Source organism: Branchiostoma floridae, chromosome 9 (genome assembly GCF_000003815.2).
Source record: "Branchiostoma floridae strain S238N-H82 chromosome 9, Bfl_VNyyK, whole genome shotgun sequence".
Taxonomy (NCBI): Eukaryota; Metazoa; Chordata; class Leptocardii; order Amphioxiformes; family Branchiostomatidae; genus Branchiostoma; species Branchiostoma floridae.
Window position 1 is genome coordinate 14494549 of NC_049987.1, and position 20758 is coordinate 14515306.

The 20758-nt window shown below is 43.2% G+C and overlaps 2 protein-coding genes across 6 annotated transcripts in view; one reads left to right on the forward strand and one right to left on the reverse strand.

The window, feature by feature from the left end:
* Window positions 1-537: 537 nt before the first annotated feature.
* Window positions 538-20758, reverse strand: part of LOC118423548 (runt-related transcription factor 1-like) — a 79101-nt gene continuing 58880 nt past the window's right edge. For 3 of the 5 annotated variants that reach the window (XM_035831738.1, XM_035831737.1, XM_035831739.1), the window contains 5 exons: window positions 17400-17765; window positions 16561-16665; window positions 12087-12140; window positions 6300-6506; window positions 538-3191 (listed from right to left, as the gene is read on the reverse strand). In XM_035831738.1, the coding sequence (XP_035687631.1) occupies window positions 2428-3191; window positions 6300-6506; window positions 12087-12140; window positions 16561-16665; window positions 17400-17765 (1496 nt within the window). In that variant the 3' untranslated portion in view covers window positions 538-2427. Of the gene's footprint in view, window positions 3192-6299; window positions 6507-12086; window positions 12141-16560; window positions 16666-17399; window positions 18697-20758 lie in introns of those variants that run through there. The other 2 variants (XM_035831735.1, XM_035831736.1) reach the window with 2 other exon arrangements.
* Window positions 19672-20758, forward strand: part of LOC118423549 (transcription initiation protein SPT3 homolog) — a 101083-nt gene continuing 99996 nt past the window's right edge. The window contains exons 1-2 of the mRNA XM_035831743.1: window positions 19672-19860; window positions 20279-20385. Coding sequence (XP_035687636.1) covers window positions 19792-19860; window positions 20279-20385 — 176 coding nt within the window. The 5' untranslated portion in view covers window positions 19672-19791. The remainder of the gene's footprint in view (window positions 19861-20278; window positions 20386-20758) is intronic.

A 20758-nucleotide genomic window follows, 5' to 3' on the forward strand; every position in this document is an offset into this window, starting at 1 on the left:
CATGCTGTGGTTTCCAAAGAGACAGGTGCCATTCCTTGGTAATCCTTAGAGCACACATTGTCTTAAGGTGGCAGCTTATCTCAAGATGGGCTCCGTTTTTGTTGGAGTTTCCTGAAGTCTCATATTTTTTCAATATTTTTTTACCTACAATGGATCCTTTGATCACTTTGCTGTACAGACTACTTTGGCACCCATTCCTATTTAAACATTCTGGCCTTTCGCCATCTACAGTCTACAGTGTTACAAGAAATAACTGTAAACCTAACGCTAGTTCACATTTTACCATTGCTTTTAAAATCACTATCAAGGGATATCAAGTCGACGAACTGCGGTTTCAAACTGTAATGTTTTGAAAATATTGCAATTTAAAAAACACAATCTGTCTACTTAATATCCTCAAATACCCTGTTTTAAAAAGCAACGGATATTGGATACCCACGGATAAAGGTGAACAAACGTTACATGTATAACTGAGATGTGAAAGAAATTAGACAATACATACAGACAATACATACTGGCAGATGAAAACACAGCTCATTCATGGTATACATAATATTTGCTTTATTCTGAGAAGGTCAAACAATTCTGACTCTACTGCAAACGAAAAACGAATACAAAATATCTTAAAAGCTTTATTTGTCTCTCTTTCTAGCATCAAACATATAAGATATGCAAGTACACCACCGTAATGGTACATGTGTCTGTATCGATTTAACATACAGGTTTCCTAAAGGTTTTTGTGCACTATACAGCAGTTTTAACTCTCTATGTCACCCAAGATATTGTTGATACAGCAAGTTGGTCTCCTATGTAGAAAAGACAGTAGGGAATCCTGCATCTTGAGCATACTGTGGTTTCTTAAGTACTAAGACATCTGGAATATAAGTCAAAGGAATAAGGAAAGATTGCACAAAAACAGAATGGACCATCTGACACATTCACCCATTGCATTGATGCGTTGCCACATAATATTTGTTCAACATGAACCCCCTCTAGATAGTTTGGTTCAGTCTGAATATAAGGTGAGTGGACCACAGTATTTACAGAGATAGGGGTGGTAAGGTTGGTATGAAGGAAGTGGTAATGCAACAGTGGAATGTGCTCTTCCTTAACACACGCACACACCAATAGCTTTAATGTATGCTTAATAATAAGTAAAGAAAATACAGACACATTTTAAAAGACAGTCATTTTTAGTATATGGTGTTAGTATAACCAAGTGATACAGCAAAGAAACCATACAACACTGCAATAACACCTAAATCTAGTGGGTTTCTAAGAATTTAAAATCTTACTGATAGATGTTCATATTTATGTATGTCGTTAAAACAAGCTTATGATGTACGGTACTTGTCTGTCTATTTTGTGTTTGTTTTCTATATTTTTATATCACAGCATTTGATCTCAGCTCTTACCAGTTTTTTTATTAGGTCATTGACTTAACTTAGCATGTCTACATTCAAAACATTGATTTGTTTACTGCATTTGTAAAGTAGCTACCACACGGTACCCATTGAAACCACACACCGTCTGGATCTGTAAACATTTCAATTGATAAAGAAAATTATCGCAGTTAAAATAAAGACTGTTCTATTGGTTAGAAAACAAACTTTGATCTTAAAAAGACAAGACAAACAATCTTACTCTAAACTGTCCAAAGTCCACTCCCTCTGCAACAACTTCATTGTTTTGATCAGTGTTTTTCCAATGAGTTCCTATGGGATGGACACTTAATCATCTTGTTACATGAAATAGATAAGACTTTAATATGTTAAAATTGCGAGGAGTGAAAGATGTAACCCCAATACGTCAGTTCCAAATCTCATCAATTACTGAGTAATTAGTGACACTAAACAAGTATTGTGCATTAATTTTGTATAATTAGTAATGACAGTGACGACTTAAATATAAGTGACAATGATGAAACCTTCTATGCACCTATACTTGCTCCCTACACCCATCTACTTCTTTTGTCTAGGAATCACGCATACACACATCAGTTTGGTCTTCGACAAATCATTTGATGATTGAAAACGACAACACGATAAATTCTCTGCCTCCAAATTTCTGATTGGTATCTTGTTCGAAATCATCACGGCGTAGAGGCTATAATTATTTTGATACACTGTACACGACAGACTGACAAATTGACAGTTGAGAGGATCCTAGCCTCTTTTGTAAAGTCTAACGTTAAAGACAGTTTGCCTTCACTGACACCCTTGTACTTGTCATTGATACGAGTGCTATACTGTCCACCAATCTTGTGCCTTTATAAATACGGTAGCTCTATACAGTTTTGCCAATGGCATAATACTCTCAAATGGTTTTTGCACAATAAAAAAGGAAGTTTGAATTCCCTCTTGGCGCCACGTAGCTTTATGGAATCATTTGGTCAGAGAATTCAATTTTGGACGTGCGATGACAGAATTAGTACGGGCGCCAGACTGTCTCTCGCTTTTCTGGTGACCCCCCTGGCTGGGTGTCCATTTGCTCATCTTGCTGTCTGTTTCCATGGTTACCGTTGCCAGGTTGGCTGCTCGCTTCCTTTTCCTGTGCTGGCAACAACTGCGGTTTTTGAGTCTGAGAGTTGGACGTGGCAGCGAGAATGCTGGGTTCCCTTGGCCCCTGTGGCGTTCCGCTGCCCCCCGGGAGAATGGGGTATTGGTACGACCCACCGTAGAGGTGGTGGTAGATGCCGTAGGGAGGGGAGCCAGGGGAGTAGTTCCCAAGCTGCCGGGGAGGGGAGTTTGGGCTGGTGACGAATCCGCCCGGGGCACTTGTGAGAGAGGGGAACCCCGGGGGGGACATGGGGAGGTACCGGGGGCTGGTGAGACTAGTGGGGAGCATGGACATGGTGGTGGTGGGACCACTGCTGTAGGCCGTGAACCCGGTCGCTCCAGCCGCGGGGTACAGAAGTCTGGGGTCCGAGAGTCTCGGGTCGGAAAACCGCAGGTCCGGGTACGAGAACTGCGAATCGGCTGGGAAGCGGAGCGGAATGTCGCCGGGAAACCTCTGGGATATGACCTCGGGCATGGTCGTCGGGAGGCGGCCCGCCATCTCGGGAGAAATCCGCTCGATAGTCGCCGCTGCCGTCGTCTGAGGTGGCATGGCGGGAGGGGGCATGGGAGCGCCCATGAAGGGTTGATACGGCTGGTACGGCCAGGACGACGGAGGCGACCGGGATGCTCCATCTATATGGACAAGATAAGAGAAATGAGGAGATTAGACACATCCATCAAAAACCTATCTATCACATCACAAGGTCAGATTGGGGGTCGCGATACCCGCTACCCTGTCTGGCGATCCAGAGTCGGGGAGATAACCCATCCCATTACAGTCATCAACTTCCTGTTACATTTATTGTGTCGGATTAACTGTAGACACATCATTCTTTCCCTGCCATAGTCAGATAGTCCTCGCTAATTGAGATACCGAGTGGTAACTTCTGTATGAAAGTGGCACATGTGCCCCAAGGTCTGTGCCCTTGAGCGTTAGACACGACCCTGACACTGAAAATTGCCCCGGCTCCTCTTCGTGATAACCTTTAGTCTGGGAGTCTGATATAGGCTTAGGGTACGGTAAGGAGATTGTGACAGCCTTGTCCACGGATATGTCACAATCTCAGCAAGAATGCATCTTAAGAAGAGCTTTGACATCAGCAAATGATTGACATATTGATCTCAACTTCAATGGCTGAATCTTTGATATGATTTGTCAGAAGTGACAACGAAGGTGATAGACATGTGTTGTAAAGTGTTTACAAAATACAGGGTGAAAGTTTTGGTTGGCAGAGTTGAGAGCTGTTTGTCGGTTAACCTTCTTGTTTTGATCACCTAAGGTCACCATCTGGCTCCACCGTGGATGCCAGCTGGATGTTTGCTTTGAACGGAAGCTGGAAAACCTTGGCAGTGATGACAGGTTGGGGGTCTGTATGGAGTATTAGTGTATCTGGATATGACTTATCTACTAGTACTACTGTCAAGATGTTGGCTTGTTTGTGAACAAGATACATTCAACTTCAGCAACTTAAGTAGACTTTTTATGACTTTTTTGAAAATCTAAGAATTTGTTGATGGAATCGAATGTCAGGAATTTCCGTGATCTCAGAATATGTTAATGTGCTGAGTCTCTAATTTTTTCAATGCCACTTGATTATAAAAAAGTTATTTCAAAACCCCCATTGAGACCCTCGTCCTGTCAGAAACTGGAAGACAACAACATTCCATTGGGATGGAAATCTCTACATCTGTACCAAGGCCAAGCCGGTGCCGAGAACAAACAGCTCTCCCGCCCATGTTCAAACAATGGGATCAGGGAAAACATGACCACCTCAAGAGCCTTTTGTGGGCAGCAATACAAACAACAGGTATCACATAGCCTGGGCTGCTCCCGACCAGGAGATAAAGTCTCTGTGTTGTGGTTACAGCGAGGCGGCTCAGCATTTCGCACACAACCGATAAGAAAACAATGGCGGTGTTTCACCTGCGCCAGGCCGGCGCACGTTTTTCCAGTTTGAGGCCGCCGACACTTAATACTCAGAAACGATAATCCTTTCAACAATGTTGCCACACGGCGAGGTTGTGTACCGCACAACTCTTGGTAACCAGGTTCTAGATTGTGTTTGTTCTAGGGAAACTTGGAAGGAGACCAACAATTTGTTTTTCCACTGTGTATGCAGATCCTGATTGGCATCCATCCATTGGAGTCACCTGATTTCAGAGTTTGGCCTTTTGTCAAGAGCACCACAGGGACCCTCTGTTTCTCCATGAGTTGCTACTTCTCATTTGTGGATAAACATTAAAGATCCTCGTATTTGTGTGCACAATGATGTTTGGTAAACCTCAAGACATTAATTACAGTAATTGCGTAGCACTAAATCCAATACAGGCCAAAAGATTAGATTGTTTAGTATCTTATTCATTCCCCAAAGAACTGCAAAATGCAATTCCATTCTGTAAATGGTGACGGGTTAGAGTTCCTTTGTCGCTGTCCAAATTTGGAAACCTCATTGGACATTTTCTTATCATTCATTAACCATTAAAGTAGGCTATCTTGCCAATGATCTGTTATTAATGGGGGCGAGCCATGTTTTGTCCCTGTGTGAATGGAAAATGTACTTCCTTATACCAGGGGATGAACATTCCTTTGTTATAAATCTACTGGGGCTGAAAATGCCACTAATCCTTCCCCATCCCTCCATCCTGCATTCCTTTGACACCAAGAGGATTCTCCTCATTCCTTAGATAGCATATTGAGCCCAACCCTTAAAGAATGGCCTACTACCTGTCTTATGTTGGAGCATTGCCAAAGTCCCCTTAAATGTGGACCATCGTATTTCTTAGAAAAAATCCTCACATTCCCTTAAAAATGGCTCAACTTGCATTACACTTGTCAAGTACATTTAGCTTGCAGCTAACGTATATAATGTCATGTTTTGCATTGAATTAGTAAAGGGATGAATTTTAAGTTAAAGTTAAGAATTGTACTTGGCACTTGGCGCTGCTGTTTTGAAGGAAAATCGAGGAAGATGACTTGAACAATGTCAGACTCGAGGGGAATGTTGAGGAAGCTTGTTTGAGCATTCCTCAAGAACAATTACTTTACATTCTTTTCCGCCTACTTAAGTTGTCAGCATTTACCACGAGACCTTAAACGTCAACCTCAAAATCTCTTTTTTTCTTGGGTGTGTAAAATGTACTGGTCTACTGGACACTCCCACAGGATGTCACGTTTATGTTCACACCTCATGCTTATTGTTTCCATTGTTTTCACCTGAACCTTGGCATACCACTTGCTTGCCACAGTCATGCGTAGCTTTCACTCGTAGTGTGGCCATTTCATTGTGAACTTTGCCAAAGCAGTATACACTTTTTCGGTGATCTCCCAGGAAACCGCAATGAGTTACCCAGAGTTCAGTGGAGCGATAACCACTTTTGCCCCACCACAACTATGTGAACTCCACCCAGCAATGTAACCTTCACCGATAACATTTTTGCTAACAATAGGGAAGGTGTGTGAACTAAATCTTCCTATCCTGGGGCGACTTAGTGGAAAACAGTTCTGATTTCTGGGAAAGCCTGGTGAATGCTGTTTACAGTTACATGATGTGTAGGTAGTAATCTTTAACCCCCAAGTAAACCAGGAAGCATAAAACTATGTTTTTGAATCTTAATCCTTAATGCTGTCGTAATCAACAAACTAAAAGATTATGATTTTTATTCTTTTTCCAAGATTGAAGTGGCCAGAATCTTTAAACTGCTATATGTACTAGTACTGTGTCTTCATAAATGTTGACCCACCTTGTGTGGCTTGAATCTGAGGGTTTCCGGGCGTGTAGGCTGAAGGCGGAGGATGGTGCCCGGGCGGCGCCTCTATGAGCGGAGTGCGGATGGCAGGAGGCAGGGGCTGGGCGATGTGGCTGTGTCGGAGTCGCTCCAGACCAAGCTCGCTCAGACGTTCGGAGAAAGACAGCGCATGCTTCTGTTCTTCTAGCTTCTGTCGGTGTCCTGAAGAAAATAGAATATTCCTATTTAGTACAATGTCCATATTGGTATTTGCTTCCATTACAATCAAGACATTGTTGCCTTGTTATTATTAATATTATTATACATGAAAAAATTCATTACTATTACAAAATTCAATCTCTCACAAAAAAAATTATCAATGAGGACTGAAAAGTCTACATTAATCTGATACTTGAATATGTCAGATAACTTTGTATGTACTTTCTAAATGCAGTATGTACTTTCTTTCATGCAGTAAGTTTTGATTTGCAAGTGAATTTAGGGGTGGCAACTCAATTCTGAAGAAAAGTTTTGTGGAGTTACATCGGCCGATCGATACCGTGATTGAAATGTATGGCTTTTTGTAAACTTTTGCTTTCTGTCGCATATGAGCTATATTCCTTTTGACGTGTTCCTTGACTTGGTGTCAAATGTCGCGCCATGTCCGTAAGAGCTTTGAGGTACTGTCACGCCGGTAACAACTTTAACTTCATAATGCGCCCAGTTATTAAATGTATTATTGGTCTAGATTCACATTTCTCCATCAGTGGGTGAGGACTGGTAAGTAGGCAAATTTTATTTGTGAGTGAGTGCATGATAATCAAAACAAATGACACTTAAGTGCCATTTTTCATAACATGGATGGCATGTACTTGACTGACATTTGTCGACGATTGACAAAAGAGACAATATTAGCAAAATTACTTATTTCAATACAAAAATTACTTATTTGGTGTAAGTCTTGTTAGGATAAAATACATGCAGAATATAAATGAAATATACCCCAGGCCTCTGTTCTAGGAGTGTGTGACTTTTGCCCACTACCATTATATTCCATCTATACATAATTCACAAGGAATGATTCAATAACCAAGCCAATCCGTCTTCTCGGCTTGCAGGTTAGCATAGCGGAAAAGCCTTAAGCTGAACTTGGAGTCAACTCCTTTGAAGAAAATTTCCACCAGAAATAGATGACAAATCGGATCAGAGATCAATAACTGGTAGGGATGAGCAGCGGAACATTGTACGATATTGTGTGCGACATGGGTAATTTGACACCATGGACCTGCTTTTACACCAGCCGGTTAATCTTGTTTGGAAGTTATTTTACATTTTTGTTGGAATTTGATGGACTGGTGATTGAAAGGCTGTCGTGCCCTTGGCGGAGGAGTGATACCTGCGGTGCGGAAGTAACCAACTTCATTGCTCCAAATGTGCCTTAATTCGAAAAGGGGTCCCCGGGGAGCCTTTAAACACCCAGTTATGGAAAACTTTTGACGTAGGTCCCGTGGAAATGGCAACTTTCACAGGAAGGGGTGACCGAAAATATGATGTATCCATATATTTGTGAATGCGATTAGCATTGATTCACACCCTGACACATGTGACCCCCCATTTGAGTGCTGACATAATTTCATAAAGTGGTGGATATGCAGTTATGACAAACTATAGGCATGTGTTCGGTGACAATCACCATCCATATCTACCACAATTTATTATGTTTGCCCGTGTATGCCTGTCAGATTCGGTCCACCTCAGCTGCGCGCTTCACGACCAAAAGTCCCGCCACCGGCAGCCCAAGGAGAGGTTTGATAGAGACCCCCATTTTAATTCCTCACGCGAGGCTGCCCAACCGAATCAATGATTGCACCAACGACGAAACGTTAAGCTCCCGACATTGTGTTACTCACACAAGGTCTTCCCAGGCCCAGGGTTGAAAGGGCTGCAGAAATCACATTATGTTCACATCATGCGATGTACTGATGATATCTGCGAGCAGACGCGATTCCCCAGCCGTGCTGATTATGATGAGTGGCGAGGCAGCGGCTCTCATGCCAGCACTGCCTGATAGATCCCTTCTGAGATTGCACTGACAGCTTAAATGCTGATTGCAAAGAGTGACTCAAAGTTACATGGCTAATTTTTTTGTTATTTAGTAAATGTGTTCTATACAAATATGGTGGCTGTCTAGTACTCAATGATGTCATTGTGCCAAAAAATAAGAGTGCGTGCTTATAGACTTCAACTATCACTTAGAAAGTTGTACCTATCTTTAAGTCAACTAACTTTTTTCAGTTTTTTTAGCTGCTATGCTGTAAAAGGTTAAATCTCTCAAGGGGAATGGTACAAGAAAATGAGCTAAATCAACCTGAAAATGTGTACAGTAAATGACTCTTGTAAGAAGAAACACTTGCCAATTTTTGTGACACACTTTGCTTCACTACAATATGATGCTCCATTGGATGAACAAAAAAAAAAGTCTCTTCTTTTTTTTATTCAGCGTCCTTTCTTTTTTTTATTCAAGAATTGTGTCACAATGTATCATCCTTCGTTTGTCTTTGTAATCTCACCCCAGCCAGCCAATCAAGTCCTTATCCTCATTTGATCCCAGCTCAACCTCTGGTTACCTCAGTGTTGATTGACGGATTCAAAGTGTCGAGATGGGGGACAAACTGTCACTATTTCAACCATTAGACACATTTATATAAAGACGTTTTTGTTATGTCTTTGGGATGAAATAATGTCATTGTAGCAGACGATCGATACTGAAAGACAATGGCGTTGCCTCGTCTCAAACAATGGCTGTCATGATTTCTTCATGAAATAGACAGAGTGATTTGGTCTGAAATTGGTTTGGAGGTTGGAGCGCACGCCCGTCAGCGGTCACCCAGACACCACACCTTCCATCTTGGCTGCACAATGGATGAGTGGCGTTGGTCGGGCGTACATGTTCGCGTGACCATAACCCAAGGACTCCGTTGCGGGGAGGTTGGCGTCAGTGTGGCTGGGCGGCGCAAGTCTGCCGAGGTTTCAGCTGTCAGGAGCGCTGCCTGATGCTCATTTTTACAAGCCGCAGCAGCAGCCAAGTCCTGGTGGTTGTAACTACCTGTCTACCCCACATTAACCCTGGGGGAAACCTTTCCACCCAGTCTTAGCTAACAATGAATGGGGTAATGAATGGGGGTAAGTTCAGAAGATGGTGAATAATCCATGGGGATGACAGCAGCTGTTTGTCACACCCCACTTTGGTGGTGCCATCTCCGTGCCATACTCGGAGTAGCGATAACCACAAAACGAGACAGGTGGCTGGATCATGGCAAAATGACCAACATGCTTTTGTAGGAGACAATCTACGTGTTTCCTGGGATCAAGCTTGAGAGGCAAAAGGCTTTCATAGCCTTAGCAAGTCCAGAAATTGTCCTTATTGGATGGTAACACTGTCAAACAGGGGTTACAGTTACTGTTCTGCAGGGGCTTGAGTAAAGTCGATTAGGAAGCATGTTGGATAAGATGATCCACGCATCAGGCCATCCATCATCGGCCAGTAGAAGAGCACGTAATCCACGATGAGGGTCCTGTCAAAAGTCTGAATGCAGAGCCTCAGAAATGGGCTAAAACTTCAAGGCCCGAGGAAATCCTGCTTTTTGTCCCCATTGTGAAGATGAGCCTATAAGCCACACAGCTGCAGCAGTTGAGCCTAATAGGTACATTGCATGACCTACACTCAGAGGGACTATGTACTGACTTTGGTGGTCACCCTCCAACCAAAAAAAAAAAGAAAAATCATTTCGGTTGAAACATTGACAGTCGTTTGCAGCTATTTTATTCTGGTCTGAAATTTGAGGAATGATAAACCCCACTTTTTCAAGCAGATAATCATGGTAGATTACACTAAACGTAATCAACTTTAATCAGGCGATGTTGTAATTCTTCAATGATTTAATGCCGTGTTCAGAGCACACCTGTCTAACTCTGCTGCGACAGTCGTTATTTATGTCATTCTTTGGATAAGCACATTATGGATGATGATCTTTGTCAAATCCAAATCTAAAGCCTTAGTCTGTTGCAGAGAGGATTTGTCACTTTGGTTTATTGTCTGGCCATTTCAGCTCACCAAGTCCAAAGTTGCGCACCCGTGTGGACCTGTAGGAAGAGTATGATTGGCATCTAACTCTGTCAGTCTAAGGTCATTAATGTCGTCGGGTCAGACCCTTCGATTTTAAAGTGATGACAAACTGTGAAAACTATCAGCTCGTCTTTCCAGCCTCCGACACTGGCGTGAGTGATCTAATTTGTGTGGAGAGTGATATGCTTTATCCACCTCCCGTCACAACCATCCATCATATTCTGACAGTAATATCGGAATATTAGCCAAAGTGGCATAAAACATAAGACTCTTAAGAAGTGGAGAGCCAAGAAAGGATTATGATTTTAGCATCTTTCCCAGAAGTACTATGAATGTTTAATGGCGTGAGCTGCCTTCCGGTAGACCTTTCGATTTTTCAAACTTTTAATTCCCCGAAACTTCCAAAGTTCTTTCGACAAGAGGCCGATCCATCATTCTCAAGAAGCTAATGACTGACACATAATCTCATTGTAAAGTATTTTAGCCATCATAATCCATAGATTGTCTTTACACGAAGAAGGGAGGGCCAAGTTGATCCCCTTGGGTTATGGGATCGGGAACGTTAGGTACAAGGTAAACCAGATTTACCAAATGCGGTGTTTGTTTAGGTCATCAAGACAGATCCGTCGCTCTGTAAACCCCGGGCGGGGACATCGATTTCCTTCTTAGTGTCATCCCACCATGGGATTAAGGCCTTTATACTGCGGGGTGGTGGTCCGACAGTCCCAGCGCGTATGTTACTTGTGGGTGACAATAAAGTGTGTGGGAGGGCCGTGAGGTGGGGGTGGTTACACAGTGGTGGCGGCATTCTACTGGCGTACCATTGGCAAATTCTTGGTATGAATTTAGTGTCACTGGGATTTGGCGGCAACTGAGGATAGTTGTATGTGTACACTTCCTCATGAGTTGATAGCAGACAACCCCCAATTTGTTGACATCAAAATAATGTATACTTCTGCACCACACAGCAATAGCAACTGGCAAAATTTGACAAAATGTACGACATTCTTCCTGTCACCTTTTGAATGAGAGATAGCTAATAAACCTGTTTACTTCAACGTTACAATACAAGCCAGGTGTACCGCAGACCCAGCTAGGCGTATCCTTGGATGCCCTGTACATAAACCACGTCAGCAATGCCTTGAGGTGACAACTACTTCCATAGCTTTAGGGCTATACTAATACCTCGTGAGAAGGTTCTGACCCAGCCCCAAAGTAAAGTAGTGAAGTGTTACAAATTGTACTCGGGAGGTATGTGTTTCCGGTCATTGGGGCATATTGTGGGTGCAACAGGATGGGAGTGCCCAGGTATCCTGTCCAGGTGAGAGGAAGTCCCGTCAATTAGAACTACTAATTAGCAAGCACGTCCCGTGTCACACGTGCCACCAATACTGTCAAGACCACAAATATGTTTTCTCAATGTATGTATGTCTATTGTGGAAAGAAGCAGAATTTTCCCCAGCATCAAAGTTTACATAGTAGTTGGAATGGACCCGAATGACAATAAGGATCTTAAAACAGTTCTATATATTTCAAATCATTGCCATATTTTATATGTCAGTTCAAAAGTATCAAATGAAGGGAGGAGGCAAAAATCTGTGACAGAACGACAAAGGGAGGGTGACGACAACAACTTCAAAAGGACACAGTGACAGAATAAGTGGAAGAGGACTTGCCTATTAAGGCCATGCCTAGGTCGGTATACGGGCAGCTACCAGTATGGAAGCGGGCTACAGAGAGGGGAGACAATAGAGCATGGACAAAAGTTAGTGAGGTGGTCAAAATGTGCACACAATAGGCCACAAGTGACAGTTACAAGCAGAAATGAGATGATACGCTGGGACGATTAAATCTGAAGGTGACAGTATGTTAGCGTTTCTGTCAGCTCTATTGTTCTATTCAGCTTGGTGCCCTCTGGGGATTATGTTAGTTAGGAGTACAGGTGAGGGACAACAAAACAGCACAGCCAATAATCTTGTTACCGTAATCCGATACAGAGAAATACTGACAACTACAGCTTTTTAAAACTGACAGTTTTGAAGCGTATTTTGGGCAGGACATATCGTATTCTGTCGAACACAGGTGATATTAGTTACATCGTCATCTTATGTCTTTTGATATGAAAAAATGTGGACAACTGATGCCTCTTTCAAAACTGCCACTTTTCATGGTCACAGGACGCGGGACGAAATTAATTATGGTGTCATTGGACATTTTGCTGTAAATGCACGCGCTAACCGTTAATTAAACCTTAGGTCTATTAGTCCCCTATCGAAGAACAGGTGAGGGCAGGGCTGAGACAGGTAGATTGGGAGGTTGCATGTTGCACCACCTGCTGAGGTAATGATCTGTTGTCAGACACACCTTGGACAAGCAAATCGTAGCCTTGACTTGTGGCGTTGGCGTCACTGAAGGTTTACAACACCTGCAATGAGTATTTATATTTTGGACACCTATGCGTACTCATAATTTTAAGAACATTTAGTGTCTTAAAACCAGGCTTCTACTCCAGAGGATTTGAGTTGATATTCCTTTCTCCATACAAGTATAACCGACTACCCCTGTTAGATCCATGATTGTAACAGTGACACCTATGTTTGAGCTCATAAAAAGTTATGGGGGTTCTAAAGACACTACATTGTCTGAATACTGCCATTTGTACAGCTGCCCTGACCACCATGCCATGGCCAGTCTGCTTATCTGTCAGTTTTTAAGTCTTATTGTAGATCCCCCTATGCAAAGCTTGGAACAATGGCACCTTGGTGGGCCTATTTACTGTAGGGAAGCATTTAATCAGGCCAGGGGCACCAATTACACCTGTTCGGCAGCCACCATGTCCGAGATATATTGCTGCACACCAGTAGAATCCTGTCACCTACCGCGCACAAAGGAAGTTTCAATTATGGGTAGAATAATACCCAACTTTATCACCTGTTCAGAGACAAAAGAGCCACCATTGGTCGGCACGTGCAGGCTGCGTCCACACATTATCCGTGCGGTGTGGGTACGTCGTTGGAATAACCGGGCTATTGTGGGCTAAACACACAACAAGGCCGCAGCACACGTGCACCCTACCTTTTATCATTACACTACATTTCAACCATTGGTCTGACAATACAGACAATTCTCTCATTCAGACAATTCTCTTAATTGGGATGGGGACAGAAATAGAAAAAAAATTCAAGATTAAAAACTTGGAGTCGGAGTACTTTTTTTTTCCTTGTGTAAGAGATTGAAACACGTTAGAGTTGTTCAGTTTTACAGCTTGTTTTCTGCTGGCAGTTTGGTCTATTAATTTGCAGGGATCAAGTAACAAACAAAACAATGACTTAGTTTAATGGCACAGGTGCACCTGTACCTGTAGCAGGTATAATAAGGGATGCTTTGTCCTTGACAACAAATCCTTAGGATTACAAGGTCAAACAATAGAGGTTGAACATTTCGCACATGTTTTAGACAAGTTTCAACCTGGTCTGACAAAATGTGTGGACTCCAAAAGGGTTTTTGTAACCAGAAGTTTATTACCTGTACAGTATGGTGGACTGTTTTGCATTAGAGCATTAAAAACCCTGTTATGGCCTTATTACAGGGACACAGCAGAGAGAAACTTCTTTATAGGTAGATTATCCAAAACTTGATAAGCACTTGATTGTTTACTCTTTTACAAAGATCAACAGAAAAGGTCCATTGCAGTGTTTTACTCAATCCTGTGTACATGTGTGTGTGTGTGTGTGTGTGTGTATTTGTGGTACAACTGTTTGTATAAACGTATACGTAACCTTTGCTCTGGGTTGAAAGTCCTACTCTTGGAAAAATGTGAAGGATCTGTTTACTTTTTTAGTGTTCCTGTGCTGAGGAAATCCTTATTAGGAAAAAAAACATTTAGGCCTATATTGTGAAATCCTTTTACTTTATTTGCTATTTTTTTGCTAGATATTAAGAAGTAAGTTTTATCCATGATTCCAACTTTTTGTTCCAAATGAAAATACATCTATTTTCTTATATCAAACTCAAATATACATTTTTTATTTAGATTTAGATTTCAAAGTCATTTTCCTTGTTTTCATGACCAAATACAACAATATTCTCTCACACAAGGTGTATTCCCTAATAGTAATACAATGAATGGAAATCGTTTGGGCGGCGCTCTAGACAAGTCCATAAAACAATAACCTATGGGGTCACTCTATATAAGCTTGTTGTCACCTATGTGTAAGATCACTCCCCAATAGCTATCTCACACCTACTAGCCATGGGCGTCTTTTCAACTTTCAAACCCTCTTTGACATTTGAACAAGGGCGAAACAATTACCCACTAGTAATTCACAGTTGTAGAGTACACATTTCACCGCGCTGTCGCCTAAGCGGACCATAAAAGACGCGATGTGGGCAGATGTCACTCAACAAGGGAGTGGAGTTGAGGACACAATCTGTAAACATGTGAATGAATGCCCCCCGCTCGCTCAACCGCCTGCATGCAAACAAATCCTCTTGTGTTTGTTTTGGAGTAAATCTATTGGTCGCAGCCGAAGTTGTAAACATACCGCCAGGTGACTTCAAAACACACGCCCGAGAGGGCAACGGCCGGCGCACACCGCTTTTTTTTCTCTCTCTCAAGGCTACTACTTCTTGTTAAAAGCACCGGCGAAGGTTAAAGTCTCTTCACGAAGTCACTCTACTTGGCACCTGCACAATATCACGCTACAATCACAAGGCTGTCAGACTGTTGACATGCACAGTTTCTAAAGTCCTGGCTCTATTTTTAAACTGATTGGCGGGAAAAACAACGGGGTAATAATTGACTTATGGCCACTGCCGTCCCTGAATATCGGCCAAAAAAAACCTTGCCGACCGCAGCATATTCTTTGCGTTGTTGTTAACACCCACAGAAAACTACATATGGGTCAGCAAAAAATAGCAATGTACACAAAAACAATCATCAGTAAGCCATAAGAGAACGTTAGAAAAGGTTGGCTCTATGTCAAAAGAGTATCACCGATGTATCTGAATATAACACGCAAAAAACGTCAGTGTTTTCTTTCTTCCTGTCCGCTTCAAACATAAAGGACCGGATTTTTCAGACACAATACAATATCGCTTACAAAGAACAGTTATAACGTAAGTAAAGTTTGAATAACGGCCAACCAGGCCGGAATTACGCAAACACAAAACGGCTACTTGGCAAAGGTTCACGTTTACAAGAAAAGAAGGGGAAACTATAGCTTGGCTTGGAAAACTATCTTACGTGTCTCGTGACTAAGTGTAACAACATAAATACGTAGAAATGTTACTGTACTTTGCGTCATAATTATCCCCCAAGACGGCCAATTTCATCGGGTAACGGTCGCCACTTTTGAAGTTGAATCGAGTGAAACTCATTGATGACGCAGAACATAATTTGATTCCAAAGAACCGTAAACCATTTCTATCGCTGGCAAAATTACGAAAGCCTTTCAATCTAACAACGCGGCACGAAAAAAGAAAGTGTCCTACAGAACGTTTATCCGATACCACAAAATAGCATATTTTATAGCTTTGTCAGTAAAAAGTGAAAGTACTAAAAGTACACGCGACCGCAAAAAAGTTTTGTGAACTATCCCCAGCGATTATATTCAAATTAGCAAGCCATGTGCTTTGCACGCGGCCCCCCAGCCCCGAAACCTTGCCTCTTTCTTCACAAACATGTTTTCAAAACCAGCCGTCTGCATGTAGACGTGGGACAAAGGTGACAACAAACGAACAAAGTACACTGGGCTTTGACGTGTCAGCTTGTAGTACCCGCAGTGTTACTCAATGTCAACGCGTGGGATTCTGGGGCGTCTCTCTTTACACTGATACCTGTTGTTGTTTTGTTTTGTTCCCCTATATCGCCCACAGTTCAGTTCTCAACTTTCTGGGGCGCATAGCCACTGAGTTTACACAATACGTCCGGGTCGCATACCACCGGGTAAGGGCGCCCTCTACAACACTCCGAGAGCACAGGAAGTCACATGGGGTATGAGTAACCCAACCCTGGGCCACCGGTGCTTTAAAATAGCGCGGGTTAGCATTCACTGGCCGCGTGGTCTGGCCAGTAGTAGTAGCCATGTGGACCACACTGTGAGTATAAACTATACAAGAGAGTGTAGTAAAATGGAAAACTGCACTTACTTCTTGGCTCTCGCGGCCCGTCGACAGTGACTTTTATGGCGCGGTGGTAGGTGGCAACTTGCGGTGGGCTGGTAAACACGGTAATCGTCAGAGTGAAGCTCTTTCCTGGAAAGGGTGGGGAGGGAGACAAGGGGGCAATGAACTCACGTGATCGTGACTTTCGCAACAGCCATGCCTTCCTCCAAGGAAGTGGCGGGATTCCTAACTACTGAATGTTAGAAGAACATAGAGGTCTATTAAGGACACGACTGTCTACCTTGTGTACGTGTATATAACCACGTACGACTAGACATAAACAATACACGTTTGGTCGGCAAAAACAGAGAAATACGGTTGTGTCAAAATCATCTATACTATCCCTAGACAATTAATAACATACCACGCATAACTGTCTTCGGTTTGAAACTTGCATGATCGCCGAAACCAATAATACGTCTTTCCTACACGCAATCACGATTAAAAACCGCGGCCTTGCCCCCGCACAACACGAGAAATAAAAGGCCTCACCGACAGCTAAGTGGTTTCGTACATACGTAAGACTACGAAATGTCAGAAGTTAATCGTCTAGAGTTTTTAGCCACCAAGTATGCTGTGGGTGACCATAAAAGGGATAGCGTAGAAAGATTACAAGAACTACTTCAAGTTGGTAAAAACACAATGGTGCGTCCGTTGGATTTCGCCCGCAAAGTGTGTATGTGTACTCATGGTGGTAAAACTTGGCCAATTGCCCAAGAGCCATGATGTTACAAAACCCAGTAAGCTACATACAGGGACACGAGGATTTTTGTACAAAACATGCCTTCACACTGCTTAATGTACGTCTGTTTTTACAGTCCTACCTCGTCCAGAGCGTCCCACGAAGCGTAGGTCGTTGAATCGGGCCACCTGGTTCTTCATGACGGCCTGGTTGTTCCTCAGCTCCGCCGAGTAATTCTCGTCGTTCCCTGCCATGACGGTGACAAGTGTCCCGTCCGGGATGTCCCCCAGTGCCACCACCTTGAAAGGCACGGGGAGCGTTTTGTTGCAGCGCCAGTGTGACGGTAGGACGGAGCAGACGAAGTTGGGGCTGTCTGTACGGACTAGTTCGCCAGGGTGGTCCGCCAAGGCGTCCACCAGGCCTCGGTCTCCCTTGAAGTGGGGGTGCACCTTGCGGTGTGGGTCTCCCATCTTCCCGGGGTCCGCGAACGGCGAGAACCGCCTGGAGTCTAGGGTGGAAGGGGTGGGAATCAGCATGTCAGTAAGCGGGTGAGTCGGAGTAGTCGCGGTTACAAGGCTTGCGGCCACAGGCGCGGAAGGGCGCGGGCTGTCGCTGCTCTGGTGCGTACTGGTCTGAGTGTCGCCCGCTTCCGTCGCTGCGGTTATTTCACGATGCGCAACGAGTTTGTTCAGCATGTAATCGCCAACCACTCCCGGGTAAGCTCAGTGACTCACTACCCAGTCACTCACTCTAGGGGATATGGTCAAACTGAAGGCTTCCGCTCTGGCCTGATTCCTCGAGATGTCTTAAATAATTGGGCAAGATGGGTCCGAAGTGAACCCTCGGGCGAGAGGAAAACCTTTGTTCGAAGCCCTAACTGATTCGCGCAACAAGAATTCGTGTCAGTGCTGACTCTTGGCTGGCCGCCCACAACCTCACTTTACTCCACACACTATTCAGTCAATCGCGTGGTCACAAACAGTGAATGTAGTTGTTTGCCTGGGGTTGGGTTACGGAAGACTTGTTACCCATTGCGTAGCAGGCCTGACGGCTTTTTCGTGCCGTGTCAACAATCAATAGATCGTTACACCGCCAATCACTTTATCGCAAGTAGTAGGGAGCACGCCTCCAAGCATGGCTTCGCCAATCAAGCCACGATCGACGGCCGCGCACCCTCCCTGCAGTCACAGGGACCCTTAATGATCCTTGTGGTTTGGCGGCACGCTACGAAACCAGGAGGCGCATTGTTGTGGCGCTATTTACCCCTCAGGATATACACATGTCGCGGACATTTCTGGAGCAATAACAGAAAAACTACAACTTCCCGTGTAAGATTAGAGGCGGTGCGGTCTTCTCTGGTGCGAAATTAAGCCTATCAAAACCAATGATGTGCTTTCCCGCGCAATTTAGATTACAAGGAAAGTATTCTTTTAAGCCTCTTATGCCGTGTAATTTTCTCATACCGACACGATATCTAGTCGTAAAAAGAAAATCGACAATATTAACGAGGAGCTCTTCCTGTCTCGCGAATTACATAAACATTTTTTGGCGACTAATATTTGCTACAAAGGTCGTCTGCAACAATGTCAATCTTTGGTCGGATATCCGGACATGTATGTTGTTGTTTCATGTTGTTAGAAATAATGTTTGTTCAATGATAAAATGCAAAGGTATGAAAGACATTCTTTGCTAGTGAATTGCATAATAAGTGGTGAAGGAAATGTTAACTTGATTCATTGGAGTGTTTTAGCAAGGAAGTAACAGGTGAATTTGTCGTCTGCTAAAATGATTCTAGGAGGAACACGCGTTGTAATTCACGGTGTGACCCGCTGAAATACAGGTCTATTTTTCAAAATCACTTACATGACATGTTGGTTAGGGCTGGGGTTTTGTGGGGATAAAGGTGTGATACATTCTTCCGCTGAGTTCTCTTTTGTTCAACGTTTATGAATCAACCAAATTTTGGTCTGAATCAACCTTAACGTATCCCACAAAAAGACCCGCAAACAGCGCGCTCGGCGCACCCTTCGGACCACCGGAAGGTGTTTTGTTTGACGATCGATTTGGCGGATAAAGGATCTGAAGTGCCGCCTAACCACAAGAATTCTACGGCCAACGCCCACAGAAAAATAACCATGTTCACAAAATTGTTCACACACAGGTCAGCCACCCCCGTCCATTGGTCACTTCCATTTCATGACCCCATAGGTGTATCATATTTATCTTTTTCCAACAAGGTTATTGATGTATTCTTAGTTTTGGAACAGTCAAATCCTCAATGATTTTGTCATTCATAGTATTGAGTATTGTTTATGTATTTTATGGACGAAATATTGTAAGTTTTGACACACCAACAGTTTCCAGTCTCTAAGTAGGTAATTTGAAATCACCATGGTGGTCTTGGATGTGTCATGGGAGTTCTTTGACCTCTTGACATGCGCAGTAGGGACCAAATCGCCAAGATGGCGGACTTTAGTTGACAATTTTCCTTTCATTTGACAATTTTACCTCCGTAGACACTTTCCCAAGCTAACATGACGAAACCGAAGTCCAAGAAAAAGTCGGAGAAGCCCAAGGAGGCTTCGACACCGACCGAGAGTAAGGTAAGGCCCGTAGAACAGCCGCGACCCCCCGTGTTTTGCTGATTCACGTACAGACTTGTTTTCGCCTAGCTCCAAAGGAACGGTATTATGTAATATACCGTTCCTTTGGAGCTAGTTTTCGCCCAGCTGCGACCACATGACTGATGTGCGTAGGCGTATGATTGAAAGGCGCTCGTATGTCCTGTTCTGCTTTGACAAATCTCTAACTGTACACGTTCTATTGTCGGGACTCGCCTTTAGTAATCCAAACAGTAACTTCAAAGTGCCGACCTATTTCCTGTTTGCTAGTTTGTGGGTCATGGCAACAAGCGTATTTACGATAACACCTGTAGAAATTACTAGAACGTTTGACGTGTTATAATTTTTCCCAAAACATGCCCTGACTTGGTTTCTATGTACATTTCCGTTTTTGACGTAGGTGAACGTACCAACTGAAAGTCCCATAGGACAAACACCAACAAGCGCTCCACCTAGCGGGAAAGTTGCACCCAAGTCGTGGTTTACTGCCGAGATACAACTTATGATGTATGTGTCTCAATATACTTTTTCATCTTCATATGTTCTCCATTACTTTTTGTTGGTGTCTTTAAAAGTATGCCAAGTATTCTGGCAATGTGTCATGACCGAATAGTACTTTACACAACATTTACAGCTGAAATTGTCTTCATTCATAGTTAGAGTATAAAAGACCTGTTTCTTCCAGATCTCTTCAGTGTCACTGACGAAGGATAGTGGATTCTATCCGAAACGTCTGACCGTTTCAAAACCATATCCAGTTGCTTGAGTAACTATTTTTGGCGTACCTTATTACCTGGATGTCTAACCTACATCGACGAACTTTTACAGCTATTGTAGACTGTTAGGTTTTTGTTAAACTAAATGTAAGTTACAGAACACA